Source organism: Bos indicus, chromosome 17, assembly GCF_029378745.1.
Source record: "Bos indicus isolate NIAB-ARS_2022 breed Sahiwal x Tharparkar chromosome 17, NIAB-ARS_B.indTharparkar_mat_pri_1.0, whole genome shotgun sequence".
NCBI classification, from domain to species: domain Eukaryota; kingdom Metazoa; phylum Chordata; class Mammalia; order Artiodactyla; family Bovidae; genus Bos; species Bos indicus.
In genome coordinates, this window is record NC_091776.1 from 17,968,070 (window position 1) to 17,984,728 (window position 16,659).

Genomic DNA, 16,659 nt, shown 5'->3' on the forward strand with positions numbered 1-16,659 from the left:
TTTTCTTTTTTGGCTGTGCTGCCCTTGTGGGATCTTAGTTCCTAGACCAGGGATTGAACCCTGGGCCACAACATTGAAAGCACTGACTCCCAACAACTGGACTGGGACCAGAGGATATGTCAGGTTTTTAACTGACATCCTCTCCAAAGACCCAAATTTCCTCTTGATTAGGTCCAAAGAAGCTGTATCCTGGAATGGTCACAGGTAGAGGTTTTAAACTCTTGGCTCTCAGGCAAATTTTCTGTGTGTCTGTATTTAAACTCATATGAATTTTGTTAGGTAATAAAGTTGTTTTCTCTCTAACATAATGTTAGGAGTGTAAAGGCTGACAAAGCAGATTTCAGATGTTATGATAAGATTTATCTTTTTCATCTGGGTTGCTCTACCCTTCAAGTTGTTGCTGTTCAGTCGCTAAGTCACGTCCGACTCTTTGCAGCCACATGGACTGCAGCACGCCCTGCTTCCCCATCCTACACTGTCTCCTGGAGTTTGCTCAAGTTCATGTCCACTGAGTTGGTGATGCTATCTGGACATGTCAACTCTTCACGTAGATTCCCTTAAAACAAACATATTTGACTTTTCTCAACATACATCTGACATACATTCACTTTCTGACGTGGTCTTTGTTCTGGGGATGAACCCACCCATCAGGCATACAACACACCCTCAGTTCATGAGGAATGAAAATGAAGGTAAGTATGTATCATATGGAGGGAGAAAATGATCTAGGATATTATCCTACTCAGAGAAACCTCAAATGTAAAAAAGAAACATTTTCATGTAAAGTCTTTTAGAAATTCAGCAAGCTCCTACAGGACTCAAGCTCCCCTGCGCTTGGAAATATCTCCATCTAGAGCTTTGTTTCTTGATCTTGTGTATGAGCTGTCCCAGAGCATCTCCAGTCAACTCGGGAACATATGATATTTTACTGGGGTTTTTTTGTTTATTGTTTTGTTTTGTTTGCCACTCTGTGTCTTGTGGGATCTTTGTTCCCTGACCAGGGACCAAACCCAGGCCCACAGCAGTGAGAGCACTGAGTCCTAACCACAGGATACCAGGGGATTCCCAGGAACATCTGATACTGACATTCATTAGCTTTGTGTGCGTATACATTTTTACTCAAACGGACAACTTCAGAATTTCAGGACTCTGACAGAATTGTTAGTATAGATAGGAATTTCTAAAAACTGGGAATGTTGGACGAACTCAGAGAAATGGGAGGTTTTTATTACATTTCTTTAGATGCCTGTGGCACCAGTCTGTGTCCCAATCTGGGCCCCACCTTGAGGGATAAAATCAAACTGAGGACGTGGGACCAAGAAACCTGCATTTTTAATAGCTTCCCAAGTCACTGTAAAGTCACTGATCTAGAAAACTGATCCTCTAAATAAACCTCAAAAGATCCTTTCTAAGGATACTTGAATCTAGAAGACAGTTCTGGAAATGTTGTCTACTCTATCTGTATTCTACTAATTAATATATCTAACACATGAATATTCTGGGTCATTCATCAAATATATTAAATAAGCAAGTCAGATTTATCCATATGTTCATAGCTTATTATCTACTGATAGAATGAGAAGAAAATAACCATATGAAAACTGATTCTGTGAATCATCTTCTGGTTTGACCAGAGCAGATTAGAATAACCAGAATATTCTCTTGGAGCCTCTAAATTACTTATAGCACCTGCAATTCACCTTTAATTCTTGTATACTTATATCTCTACTATTTGGTGAAGGAAGTTCACCCACACTTTTGGTTGGAAAGGGCACGTTGGTGGGTGAAAACCACTCAAAACCTGTGTAAGGAAATTTAAAATTTTCAACCATGAAAATATCCAGCATTTTGAGTTCACAAACATGTCAAAACCTATGAACCTGGTAATGTTATGTAAAGTCTCTGGGTTTCAAATTCACTCTTCCTCACCATGATGCTGTTCATATGCTCTCAAGTTGTTCTCAACATAGGTTTCCTGGACCCATAGAGTTCTCCAACATCTTAAGGAAGGGACAGTCTGTGGGCCATTTCCAGACTTTTAAAATAACCAAAATAAATCATACATTTACTTCAGTTCAGTTGCTCAGTCATGTCTGACTCTTTGCGACCTCATGAATCGCAGCACGCCAGGCCTCCCTGTCGATCGCCAACTCCTGGAGTTCACCCAAACTCATGTCCATTGAGTCAGTGATGCCATCCAGCCATCTCATCCTCTGTCGTCCCCTTTTCCTCCTGCCCCCAATCCCTCCCAGCATCCGTCTTTTCCAATGAGTCAACTCTTTGCATGAGATGGCCGAAGTACTGGAGTTTCAGCTTTAGCATCATTCCTTCCAAAGAACACCCAGGGCTGATCTCCTTCAGAATGGACTGGTTGGATTTCCTTGCAGTCCAAGGGACTCTCAAGAGTCTTCTCCAACACCACAGTTCAAAAGCATCAATTCTTTGGCGCTCAGCTTTCTTCACAGTCCAACTCTCACATCCATACATGACCACAGGAAAAACCATAGCCTTGACTAGACGAACCTTTGTTGGCAAAGTAATGTCTCTGCTTTTGAATATGCTATCTAGGTTGGTCATAACTTTCTTTCCAAGGAGTAAGCGTCTTTTAATTTCATGGCTGCAATCACCATATGCAGTGATTTTGGAGCCCCCCAAAAATACATTTACTTACTTGTCATTAAAACACCATACAGGCCAACATTTTCAAGTGCCTGCTTTAGGGATCAGTTACACAAACTGAGTATGGTTATTTGAGAAATCTTTCTAGTTTTCATTCATTCCTACAATCTTATGAAGGAAAAGGCGAGCTGTTACGGTATGATGTGTATTAGGTGCTATGGAAGCACATCAAGGGTCTCCAAGATCAGGACCTGTGCAGAGGAGCTGTCATGAGAGACTGTATAGAATCTGAACTGTATGGTGATGGACAAACAGAATTAGTCAGGTGAAGAAGCTGGGTGAGAGTATAACATATGCAAAGACTCAGAGAGACAGAGAACAAACACCATGCGTCCTGAGAATGGCAAATAATTAAGTAGAGCTGAAGGTTTAGATTTGCTTGGAGTTGGAGGGCCAGTGGAGGGGAAGAAGGGTCAAGGTGATAGCTGAGACTGGAGAGGTGAGCAGTGATAAAGATCAACTTGTGGAGGGCTGTTGTGGGAGGCTTAGATGATGCTGATGACAGCAGACAGCTCCAGAGGAGCTGCAAGTGGAGAATGGGTTCACATTTTATAAGGAAAAACCACAGCCCCAACAGAGAGACAACAGAGAGAATCGGTGGAGAAGAGGCAAGACTGGAGCAGAGAGGCTAGTCAGGAGCTGCTGCCGAAATCATGAGAGCAGTGTTGATGATCTGAACTAAGGGAGTGGCGTTGGGAGTGGAAGATGAGATGAAAATCTTTTATTAAGATAAAAATCGCCAGTGATAAGAACAGATGTCCTTGAGGTGCAGTTGGCTTTAGGTGGTGGGGAGAAGGTGGAATAAGGATGAGTCCTGAAAATGTCTGAAAATACTTCATCATGCTTAGCATTGGATCCCAGGGTCACTAATGAAGGCATGGCTGTGCTTCACCACCTGCATGAGGGGAAGTGCTTATGCAGTCACCTGAGTCTGAATTTGAATCCAGGTTGAGTGCCCCACCTTGCCCCCCACCCCAGGCTCTGGGACACAGTGCTAACCTCACTATGCCTAATCTCCTCCTCTGTAAGGTGGTTCAAGTGAATCCTTCCCACCTTTTAGACTCTGTAGGAGGAGGAGACAGGAATCTGATGGTTACCCCCCAATGTCTTCCATCTTAAAATCTTCATCATCTTAATAGCAGGATCATCATTTTTATTCCAGGCTCCCAGATCCTCCCCAATTTCATGCAAAGTCAGAGACAGTCCATAAGAGTTGAGTTTTGTTTTGTTTTGCTTTGTTTAAGCATACTGGCACTGCTAAAAGTCTACAGGAAGAAAGAATATCTTTCTCATGGACCGTTTAGAACCTGCTGGAAATGTCAATAGAGGTCCAGTCATCTCAGCCATGTTCCTCCTTGTTCTGGGTATTATCCACCCTTTCCATTTCACCTCCTGTAGAGCCATCAGACCAGCACACACGTAACCTTCCCCAGAGGTTTGCTATGTGGATAATATATGATCCTGCATAAAAGTGCTTTATAACCCCAAAGGCTTCGCTGTTCTTATTACTACTGGTTTGGATGTCATACCACTGATCCCAAACCATTCTGTCTCTCCCTGTTTCAACTCTATCACACACACACACACACACACACACACAGAGTTTCACAGAAACACAGCCATCAGGCCACACTGTAGGCGAGAGACCTATGCTGAACCCACTGTGGAGGAGGATTTGTTTCCTTCAGAGTAACTGACACACAAGACAGACCCCCACTGTCACAGGCAGTGGATGACTTCAGCTCCGGGCCCCGCAGCGTCCCTAAATGGGAGAAAACGTGCACATGTAATAAAGCGAGAACAGCGGAACAAGGAAGCCGACACTTGGCGAAGAGTTCCTGTGATTCTTCCAGAAGGGCACAAATCATACTAAGAGGCTTCCATCTTTGGGAAGCAGAAGGGCCAGGGACTTCCTGTTCAGTTTAGTTCAGTCACTCAGTCATGTCCAACTCTTTGTGACCCCATGGACTGAAGCACGCCAGGCTTCCCTGTCCATCACCAACTCCTGGAACTTGCTCACACTCATGTCCATTGAGTCAGTGATGCCATCCAACCATCTCATCCTCTGTCGTCCCCTTCTCCTCCTACCTTCAGTCTTTCCCAGTATCGGGGTCTTTTCCAATGAGTCGGTTCTTTACATCAGGTGGCCAAAGTAGTGGAACTTCAGCTTAGGCATCAGTCCTTTCAATGAATATTTCCTTCAGGATGGACTGGTTTGATCTCCTTGCAGTCCAGGGGACTCTCAAGAGCCTTCTCCAACACCGCAGTTCAAAAGCATCAATTCTTCAGTGCTCAGCTTTCGCATGGTCCAACTCTCACATCCATACATGACTACTGGAAAAACCATAGCTTTGACTAGACGGATCTTTGTCGGCAAAGTAATGTCTCTGCTTTGTAATATGCTGTCTAGGTTGATCGTAGCTTTTCTTCCAAGGAGCAAGCATCTTTTAATTTCATGGCTGCAGTCACCATCTGCAGTGATTTTGGAACCCAAGAAAATAAAGGCTCTCACTGTTCCCATGGTTTCCCCAGGGATTTCCTGAAATAAAGTTATTAGGGAGGAGACCCTGACCTGAGTCCTTGGGGCGTGGGGAGTCCCCAGGACATTTTCATGTGTAGGCAGTTGTGAGCGTGAGAGTTACTGCTTGTGAGTTCCTTAGCCTGCAGGTCCTGTCTCCTCCTGCCCACTCTCCTTCCATCCCCTAAGAGGGACATAAGGAGGGAGTCAGACTCTCAGACCATCCTGCTGTCTAGCAAAGATGGGACACAGGAGGGATGCTGAGATGGCTCTGCTGTTCTGGACACAACTAAAACCCTGATACTGGGAAAGACTGAAGATGAAAGGAGAAGGGGGCAGCAGAGGACCAGTGGTTAGACAGCATCATCAAGTCAATGGACATGCGTTTGAGCAAGTTCCAGGAGATAGTGAAGGACAGGGAAGCCTGGCATCTGTAGTCCATGGGGTCACAAAGAGTCAGACACAACTGAGTGACTGAACAACAACAAAAGAAAAAATGTAACATGTTTCTTCTATAATATCTTTCTTCCATTCCCAATTCTGGTACAGGAAATATATGTCAAGATTTGGCTTAAAGGGGCCAGCGGTGGGGAACTCTAGGCCCTCAAGGAAAAGGAAATACTCAGCAGCTTCATTCGGGTCACATCCTGGAAATGTATTTGATTTGAGCCCCAACCATGCAGCGCTGTTCTACAATCTAGGACACGAATGCATTAGCACTTGGACTCAGGCTTGAATTGCAAATTTGATTTTTGTTGTTTATATTTAAAAAGTTATACAGGATGCTTGGAAAACATTAGGTTATTGCAAGCTGGAGAACAAAAATATATCATCGTACCTATATGTATTTAGAGATTCAGAAACTAAGTTGCAGTTGTTTCAGTGGGTATCACTGCATTTTTTTAAAAACTTTTTAATCACATTTTTAAAGATAATAATAGCTAAGGCTTAGTGGGTGCTTACAGGATATGAGGCATGAAACTAAGTGCTTTCCATTTTATTTCATTTAAGTTCATCCTCACAGTAACTGTATGATCTAGATATTATTGACCCATTTTGCAGATGAAGAAACCAAAGTTTAGGAGAGTTTAAGTTTTCCAGGATTCATTCATTTGACACGTATTTACTGAGTATGTACTGTGAGCCCCTGGGGTCCAGTAGTGGAAAAAAGCAGAAAAATCCCTACCTTCATGTAACTCTCTGTTTTGGGGGTTTTTTTTAAATTATTTATTTATGGCTGCACTGGGTCTTCACTGCCGCGCACAGGCTTTCTCTAGTTGCGGTGCGTGGGGTCTGCTCTTCCTTGCAGTTCACAGGCTTCTCATCGCAGTGGCTTCTCTCGTGACTTGCAAGCTCCAGAGCACGGGCTCAGTAGCTTGGTGGATGGACTTGGTTGCCTCTCGGCATGTGGGATCTTCCCGCCAGGGATCACAGCTGTGCCCCCTGCATTGGTGGGTGGATTCTTAACCACTGGACCACCAGGAAGTCCCTCTGACTCATTTTCCAATGGAGGGTATCTTGTGTGTGCTTAGTCGCTCGGTTGTGTCCTAATATTTGTGACCCCACGGACTGTAGCTTGCCAGGCTTCTCTGTCCACGGGGATTTTCCAGGCAAGACTCCTGGAGTGGGTGGCCACGCCCTCTTCCAGGGGATCTTCCCAACTCAGGGATAGAACCCAGTCTCCTGCATTGCAGGCGGATTCTTTACCATCTGAGCCACCAGGGATGCTCAGAGGGCAATCATAGCTAGTATTTATTGAGTACCAGATAACATTTATACGTATTAACTCCTAGAGGGGGTTCTAGAGTTGAAGCCAGGCATTCTGATTCCAAGGCCAACAAGGCTGTTTCTATGTTTTTGCCATGTTCTGCCTCACCCACCGCCCCCGCCTCCACACCCCCCGCCAGGCCTGCTCTGCTGGTAAGAGGTGAGCCTTGGGGTTCCCAGCCAGACTTGTCTGTCTCCATGGTCTCAGTTGCCACTATTCCCAGAGGAGTAAATAAAGCATTTGTCTTCATTTCTCCATCCTGCCCTGTCCGTTTCATGGCCTAGAACAGAATCCTGGATCTTTACCTTTAAAAATAAAGTCAGGTTCATTTTTAAGTTGCTGTTGTTGTTCAGTCACTAAGTTGTGTCCAAGTCCTTGTGACCCCATGAACTGTTATCCCACCGGCTCCTCTGTCCATGGGATTTTCCAAGCAAGAATACTGGAGTGGGTTACCATTTCTTTCTCCAAGTTATCTTCCCAACCCAGGGATTGAACCTGCTCTCCTCCATTGGCAGACAGCTCCTTTACTACTGAGCCATCTGGGAAGCCCTCATCTTAAGACAAGTGCTTCCTTTTTTAAGGTTGACATCCCTTCAAGACGTCCTGAGGCCCCAAGTTTTACTTTAGATTTTGCACCCGTCATTTCTGACCTTGCCGCTGTGTTGTGGAGCTACATTCAAGTGCCTGCCATACCTAAGATCAGAACCACAGTTTCCCGGTTTGTTCAATAAATAGCTTCGTTTTCTCAAAGTTTCTGCCTTGTACGATAGATGAAGCCAGTATCTTCTTTGAAGTCAAATTCCAGTGTGTCTTAGTTACGGCCTGATTTCAAGCAATTCAGGAGTGTCTACCAAGCAACTACAGAATGTTTGGTGTTGTGATTCAAAAAGGAAAGTGTAGGAGCAAAGGTTAGACTGGATTTTTACTTAAAGACCTCTTCTGTTTCCTTTTAAAATGGAATTCTCTACTTACGAGATGATAGCAATAAAGTGGCACTTCTTAGAACCCCTCATGTCACCTCCAGGTTGGTTTTATTACACGTGTGCCTCCCTGTGTGTATGTGGGCCAGAGGGAAGACTGTCCCTCTCTTGCCTCGATCCTGGGATGCTCTGCCAAGAGTTGGAGAGGGCCCAGATCGGGGCTGCTCTGCTTCCCACTCCCTCCCCAGGTCTCTCTGCCTTGTGCCTTCAACTCTGCAAAGTTACTAGAGCCTCCTTCTAACCCAACCTAGTCTTCCTTTTGTCATCATCCAGCACATGTTTCCCCGCGACCTCCTCTGTGTCAGCCTCCTTCACTAGAGCCCTATGAACTGGCCCTTGCAGAAAGGAAAGGGACAGACAGGTGAATTAGGTTTATACTTACTAAATCCACAGTTAGCAAGACTTTTCTTAACTGGACTTTGCAGATAAGTCCAGTTAAACAGACACAGCACTCTCCAGGGTTAGATATCCCATTACCAGGAATGTAGAAGTTCAAAGTCAAGCATTCCTTCATGTCAGTGGGGTTGCCTCCTGCTCTGATCCAAACTCACCTCCTTCAGCACCTGTGAATTAGAAATAGAATCACTCATCTTTGCTGTCACCTGTTCACCACTGCTGTGAACCTGAACTGAACACTATGTGCAGCCCCACACATGCATAGTAAGCAAGTCAGCCGTAGCCCTGACCTTCTTGGAGCTTGCTAAACAGACACTTAAGCAACCGTCCCAGTGTACAGGAAAACCTATGATGGGGAAGGAGAGGTGGCTTGGAAAAACTTATTCCAGAATTTCCATCCCAGTACAGGTGGGGGTAAAGAGGTGCCTGTTGTAGTTGGGGTGGGGAGGGGATGTGAGAGATTTCCTGGAGGAAGTGAAATCTAAGATCCAACCAGGAAGATGAGTAGCTATTACCAGGGAAGGGGCGAGAGAGGGGGAGGAGTGTTTTCCAAGAGAAGAAAACAACCGGTACAGCGCCCTGGAGGCAAAAGGAAGCTTAAGACCAAACAACGAAGAATGCCATCATTTAGGAGAACCAAAGAGTACAAAAGAGAACAAGGGAAAGAAAGAAGGAAATCCAGGAAGTGTGATATCAGGGGACCCTTGCATGCCTGCTTTTAGAACAGAGCAGGCTACTATGTTACGAGATGCTGGGAGGTCAAGTACAGTAAGAACCAAAAAGAAGTTTTGGGTTATATTAACCATTAATCTTCATTTCTGTGCTACTCAGTAAATGCGTTAAATGCCATATTCTTCAAGGATTTTCAGTGTGCTTTGTAGTATTGTTAATTCCTTTATGTTCTCAGTTAAGCTGTGACAAGAATTTAAGATAGGTATCAACACCTTTCTTGAGTATGGCACGTTTTGGCCCCAGTCTCACATGTAGCATTCATTTGAAAAATATTCCTAGATGATTCTTCCCAGTAAGACAAGCGTTGATTGCCTTAACTGTTTCTTTTCTTTTGTTCCACCCTTCAGTCTTTGGTTTGCTTACAATCTCTTAGTCCTGTGGACTCTGCTTTTGGATAAAAGCTCCTCGCAAAGAATTTGAATCGAAGGCTGGGCAGTTTTGAAATTAGATATATAACATCTTTCTGATATGTTCTAAATAATTTAACAATTCGTTCATAGCAATGCATACTGCCATGCTTGAAGAGTCAACTGTGACTTGGAGATTTAGTCATTCTCTTTCCTGTTTCTTTTGCAGCTCCAAGAGACTGTGAAAAGGAAGTTGGAAGGAGCCCGATCACCACTTAATGGAGACCAGCAGAATGGGGCTTGCGATGGAAGCTTTTCTCCAACTAGCAAGCGGATACGAAAGGACATTCCCACGGGGATGGAAGCCATCAACAATTTACCCAACAACATGCCACTGCCTTCAGCTTCTCCACTTCACCAACTTGACCTAAAGCCTTCTTTGCCCTTGCAGAATAGCGGGACTCACACTCCTGGGCTTCTGGAAGACCTGAGTAAGAATGGGAGACTCCCAGAACTTAAACTTCCTGTGAATGGTTGCAGTGACCTGGAGGACAGCTTCACCATCTTGCAGAGCAAAGATCTCAAACAAGAACCTCTCGACGACCCTACTTGCATAGACACATCAGAAACCTCTCTTTCCAATCAGAACAAGCTGTTCTCGGACATTAACCTGAACGATCAGGAGTGGCAGGAGTTAATAGATGAACTGGCCAACACCGTTCCTGAAGACGACATACAGGACCTGTTCAATGAAGACTTTGAAGAGAAGAAGGAGCCGGAATTCTCGCAACCGGCCACAGAGACCCCGCTATCCCAGGAGAGCGCCAGCGTGAAGAGCGACCCCTCTCATTCTCCTTTCGCTCACGTCTCTCTGGGCTCCCCCCAGGCCAGGCCTTCTTCTTCGGGTCCTCCCTTTTCCACCGTCTCCGCGGCCACCAACTTACCTTCTGTGGCCACCACTCCCGTGGCGCCCAACCCTGCCAGCTCCCCAGCGAACTGTGCGGTCCAATCCCCTCAAACTCCGAACCCTTCTCACACACCGGGCCAGGCTCCGTCTCGGCCCGGAAATGGTTATCTCCTTAACACTGCATCCCTGCCGGTGGCTGCTGCGGGCTCGGGCCCTGGGGCCATGCCCGGCTCTGACCTGTCCCCCGCCGAGCAGCTCAAGCAGATGGCCGCGCAGCAGCAGCAAAGGGCCAAACTCATGCAGCAGAAGCAGCAGCAGCAGCAGCAGCACTCAAATCAGACTTCCAGTTGGTCTCCCTTAGGGCCTCCATCCAGTCCCTACGGAGCAGCTTTCACGGCGGAAAAACCAAATAGCCCCATGATGTACCCCCAAGCCTTTAACAACCAAAATCCTATAGTGCCTCCCATGGCCAACAACCTGCAGAAGACGACAATGAATAACTACCTCCCTCAGAATCACCTGAATATGATCAATCAGCAGCCAAATAACATGGGTACAAACTCCTTAAACAAACAGCACAATATTCTGACTTATGGCAACACTAAGCCTCTGACCCACTTTAATGCCGACTTGAGTCAGAGGATGACGCCCCCGATGGCCAATCCCAACAAAACCCCCCTCACGCCCTACATCCAGCAGCAGCCCCCGCAGCCGCAGCCCCCGCAGCAGCCCCCACCTCAGCTCCAGGCCCCCAGGGCACACCTGAGTGAGGACCAGAAACGCGTGCTCCTCATCAAGCAGAAAGGAGTGATGAGTCAGCCCATGGCTTACCCGGCGCTGCCGTCCCACGGTCAGGTAAGTGTGAAAGTGAGGCACTTGGAGATGCTCTCGGGTGCGTTTCAGACTGTCGACATGCGATGCTCTGCTTGCTTGTGCCATAAGGGGGTTAATTACCTTCAGACATCCTTCCTACACATCCTTGTGTTGTTACTAGGTTTGTTGAGAGTTTTTTTCTCTTCTTTCTAAGACATGGGACAAGGTGGCAGAGTATACTTTCCTGTGTTTGAATGCTTGGGGATCGAACTTCTTTTATTCTGGACAGCAGATAAGAAACCAAAAATGGCGTAAGATGCTCACTCGATGGGAGGCTGTAGAGGTCACGTGACACAGCGTGTTGCTTCTCCTGTAGCTTCTCTCCCAGGTCGTGTGTGGTCCAAGACTGGGGAGGCGGGAAGGTCGGAGCCTTTCGGGATCTCTACAGCCGTCTTATGAGGTCCTGAACATGCTCAGCCTGTCTTCCCTGTATTATGAATTATGGAAATTTGGATTCCGGATAGTCAAAGGTGGGAGCATTTTCTGTGTTTTCAAAGTGAAGTGGAGGATAGATTTTTGTAGGACCATGCAGCGTGTCAATACTTGTTGCTATACAAATGCACTGAGCAGCTGTTTTCACCTTGTGACTTGCGAGTGTACTAAAACCATCTCCGATTCATCAGCTATAATTCAGGAGAATTTGATGATGACTGTCTCTTAGTGCTGTGTCCAAGTCTCCTCTTTCCTGCTGTCTTTCTTCATGGGATCATGGTTATCAGGTGTAGGGATCCATGGTAAGAGTGAGTGCCAACCACTGGGGAGTGAATGAATACTCACTGACAAGCATCAACTGTCTCCTCACCCTGATCAATGTGGCCAGCAGCAACACTCCTTTAATTTAACACTTTATCTGCCTCAAAGGGGAGAAGAAGTGGGAAAAAGCACCATCCTACTGACCTTACCCCTACACGGGTGACTTCATAAGCCATCATTTTATTGCCAGTTGATGTGAATTGTGGAGGCACAGTTCTGTTCTCTGGTCCTTTCTGGATGCCCACACTTGATGGCAGTTGGAGATTTTGCAGAAAAGTCTTTGTTTTAGGGGCCCTCGTGTGCAAACAGGTCTTAACTAGCGCTTGGATACGCATCCACAGTGGGATGCTTTAGAAACACCGGGAATTAAGGTGGGCAGATCTTGCATCACTGGGTGCTGTTTGTGTCTGCCTCTCCTGGTATGCCCATCCCACCCCCACCCCCACCCCACCTCCCCAAGCTTGATGGAGACTGCAGGGCTGAGGGTGGTGCCGGCCTGCAGAGACAGGCCTGAGCTCTGTGGCTTGATGCTTGTCCTTCACAGCACTTCCAACCCAAAGCCCCACAGTGGTTTCTTGTCTGCACATGCCAACCAGCTCTAAAGAAATTCTGTCTGGAGAAATAAAAATATAGCTTGGTTGACATAAACTGCCATCAGTGTCTGGTAGAAAAACATCATTGAAATGGGAACTTTTTTGTTTTATCCTGGTTTCATTAAAACTATACTATTGGAAAATGCAGCATTTGATACATTTCAGTGTTAAGTTCTGAAGCATGCAGAAATATAGGTGATACACAGAGGTGTTTGCTGTAGTTCAGAGGTTTCTGAGATGGCAGGCTGTCAGCATGGTCATCCGCTGCTGATGACAAATACAAATTGTGCTTCCCCCTCCACTGTTTTTTTTTTTTTTTCTCCTTCCTCTAAGCCAGACCAAAGGTGATTAATTCCAGCTCTGCACATGTGTGGGTACAATAAGAGCCAACCTCCCTCCCCACCCTCACTGAATGTCTTTTGAAATTTGCTAGCTTGGGATGAAGCTCCTGTCTTTGCTGGAACATGAATCTTAAAGGTGCTATTTCAGGTCCTTATGCTTGCCTAGCTGTGAGTAACTGAAGGCTTGGACCACAGAGGTCATGTTTAAAGAGGACTCTGTCAAGTGATGAAGAAACAAGTGATGGTTTTCTGGATTAAATCTATGGGCTTTCCTCTCCTCCTTCCATCTCATGAGGTACTTTTAGGATGGACAGAATCTTCCTCATTAAAATAATCGTTTCTTAACCTCATAAAGAACCATCAAGCAAAATCATGCTTTTTAATGAAATATCAACTCACCACTGAAACAAGCTTCAACATACATATATAAACATGGGAATATCTTTCCGCAAATATACCATTTATTTCGTGCTTTTATCTGATTGTGGAGAAGTATTGACACAGCTCTCAGAGTAGTTAATTACACTCTATGCGAGTACTCTGCACAAATATGAGCATGAATTACAGGCAAGATATAAAGTATAGTTATACATAGGTGTAGTTCAAATTTGTTTTCTGCTGTTGCTAGTGAAAATTCATTTTATTCTTTGTTGGCCACAAGGACCGCGATGAACACTTAGTTTTAGTGAGTAAGTTGAGCACCAAAGCCAATAACACTAGAACACTAGAACATATATTTTGAGATAATTTTCTTGTACAGATGTTTACTTATTTGGGACATTAGCAGCAAATGCCATTTCTCCTAGGAACAAATAGAAATCCACTTTGTTCCTGAAGGTTTCAAGAAGGAGGGAACCAAAAATTGAGAAAAACAAAAAATAATTTATTCCAAAATTTTGAATATGTTTTACCTGACAGCTCCAGTTCTCAGAATTTTCATATTATTCCTTGCAATGCAAAAATTGAGCAACGATTTGTATACAAAGGTTATGCTCTTGGTGTTACTTGGGATTGTGAAAATTAGGACCATAATAAGCATTTTGGAAAAATAAATAGTATGCCTGGAAATCGTGCTATTAATGAATGATTGATCACATGGGAATGCTCATAGTACAAGCAAAATAAGCAGATGAGATTACAGTTTGTATGTCACAATCCAAATTGTGTTTTTTAATATGTATAGAAAAACACTGAATAACTAAAACATAAAGAATGATATTTCTGATTGGTAAAATTTGAGCACTTATTGTTTTCCTCTTTACACTTGACTCGGTTTTTTAAAATGTTCCATCATACATGTATATATGTATGTATATATTCTATCATTAGGAAAAAAAAAACTTTTTTAAGGGAAGAAAATATTCTGTATTTTAGAAGTTTACACTTTACTTATTCAAAGACTCCTTATCCAATTTGCCAGTAGAACTGAGGTGATATTATTACTTTCTATTCGTTTATGTATATGAGTTGTGAATCCCTGCTTATAGAGGTAGTTCAGAACCCTTCTCCCCACCCTTCACTCTCTTTTCCTTTCTCTCCTCACATCCCCTTTCACTCCTTACAATCTTAATTCATCAGCTAAAACAGTGACAATGAGAGTATTAATAAAATTTCCATTAGTATAATCCTTCAACTCTTCTCCAAGTTGTGCTCTTGCACAACTTATTTCTTTGATCATCTCTCCCTTCCTTTTTCTCCTTTTCCAAACTTCTCTTCATCAAAACTTCTGTTTTGCTTTCTAATTTTTAAAATATGCGTTTCTGTGATGGAATAACCAGAACTTACCTTGGTCATGTCTAATTATCTTTTCCTGATCTTGTTTTTCAAGGACAGGATCTCTCATCATGCTCTGTTTTTTTTTGTTGTTGTTTTTTTGCTAGTTTTTGCATAGCACCTAACACTATGTCTTAAACATAGGGATGTTTCATAAGTCATTTAATGGCAATGATCAATGTTTGGGCCAAAAATATATTTACAGTTGATGATTGGCTCCAACAGGGAGAGGGTTAGCACAAATAACACAGAGCGGCTATTGAGATCCAACAGAAGACCTGGAAAGGCAAGTCAAAAAAGAATCCTTGGCTAGGGTGGTTATCTTGAACCTATGGAACAACGAGATTGCTAAGACAGCAAACTCTGTCTCTGTGTGTGACAAGCAGAAAAACAACGGAGCAGCTATGGCCGAAGTAAAAGCAAAAGCCAGGGGCTATTTGGCGGGTCTAGGAGGGGACAGCGATAGCCAGAGCCCCAGAATAATTCTTACAGGGAAGAGCGGAAAGTGAATAATTTCCAAAATGGGATGTTAATTTTTACTCGTTGCAATTATAGGACTAGATGAATCATAAGCACTTGGCTAGTATTCTTCATATGTGTGTTTGTGTCTATCCTAATGAGTCCATATATGAGTATATTTTACAGAATGTTTTCCCTTTTCAATGTGATTTTACTGAAATCTATTGGGCCCCTTGTGAGGTATATCGTTAATATTATAAGCTTTGTAGCCATCGAATCTGCACACAAGGAACAGAGCTCTGATATTCACAGACATCATGGAAGTCTCTTTGAAGACACATTTTTTCTTAACTTCAAAAACTTGGTGCCCCTTTGTTTAGTTTCTGTAAATATATATATTATTGATTTTTTCCAAATGATACATGACCTAGTTCAGAAAGTCAAGCATACTATAAGGCTTAGGATAAGAAAGAGCAGTCCCTTGTATTACCCCTCCATTCTAATTTCTGCTTCCCAAAGGTGGTTGCTTCAACTCATTCAGTTATTTTCTCTTATTTATCTCCATAAACTGCTGTTCCTTAGCATTTCAGTTATTCGACTCTCAATACAAGGATTTAATTCAGTTGCAAGACCTCCTCACAAACAACCCCCACCTCACACTATCTCTTTTTCTCTTCCCATACTCTCAGTAGAACTAAATAGATCACAAACTATGACTTTGAAACTATTCTATATTTACATGACTGATTTCTGCATAGTGCCTCAGAGTTTAGCTATGCAGTGTGCTATGGTTATATTTCCGTTCTTATGTAACTTTTTGTTTTCCCTGGAATTTATAACTGTCTCTGTTTTTAATTGGTGTTATTTCTGCTCCCTGGGCTTCTCTGGTGGCTCAGATGATAAAGAATCTGCCTGCAATGCAGGAGACAGAGGTTTGATCCCTGAGTCTGAAACATCAGCTGGAGAAGGGAATGGCAGCTCACTCCAGTATTCTTGTCTGGAGAATTCCAGGGACGGAGGAGCCTGGTGGGCTGTAGCCCATGTGGTCACAAAGAGTCAGACACGACTGAGCGACCAACACTTTTTTTTTTTTTGTCTCTGCTCCTACTTTCAATGTGTCCTCAACTTTTCTGACCCTGTAAAAGTTTTAATAGGATCAAGCACTTCAAATGATCTTGATTATTATTTTCTTTCGTTTTTTTCTCTCTCTCCCTCTTTCTCTCCTTCCCTCCTCCTCCTCCCACCTCCTACTTCCCACTCTCTCTCAATCTCTTTCTCCTTCTGTCTCCCTCTGTTTCTTTCTCTTCTTCAGTGTCTCTCCTGAAGACTTACAGACTTTCATTCCAGTTTTCTGTCCTACACGTTTCTTGGCCGGCTGCTTAACTGAAGTCATGCAGCTGGCCTTCACCCTTCGCTATCATTCTTGAACTATTTCCTCCCCTCCTGTGCTGCGCTGTTTTCTTGATCCCTCCTCTTCTTTCTTGGCTTAGCCCTGCAAATTGGTAGAGCACGTTCTCAGTGCTTAAGAAAGGGTGTACAG

General features: G+C 44.0%; 1 protein-coding gene across 2 annotated transcripts in view; it reads left to right on the forward strand.

Moving 5' to 3' along the window:
- MAML3 (mastermind like transcriptional coactivator 3) overlaps positions 1 to 16,659 on the forward strand; it is a 459,409-nt gene that overhangs the window by 267,086 nt on the left and 175,664 nt on the right. For both annotated transcript variants that reach the window (XM_070770140.1, XM_019977768.2), the window contains exon 2: positions 9,650 to 11,182. In XM_070770140.1, the coding sequence (XP_070626241.1) occupies positions 9,650 to 11,182 (1,533 nt within the window). The remainder of the gene's footprint in view (positions 1 to 9,649; positions 11,183 to 16,659) is intronic.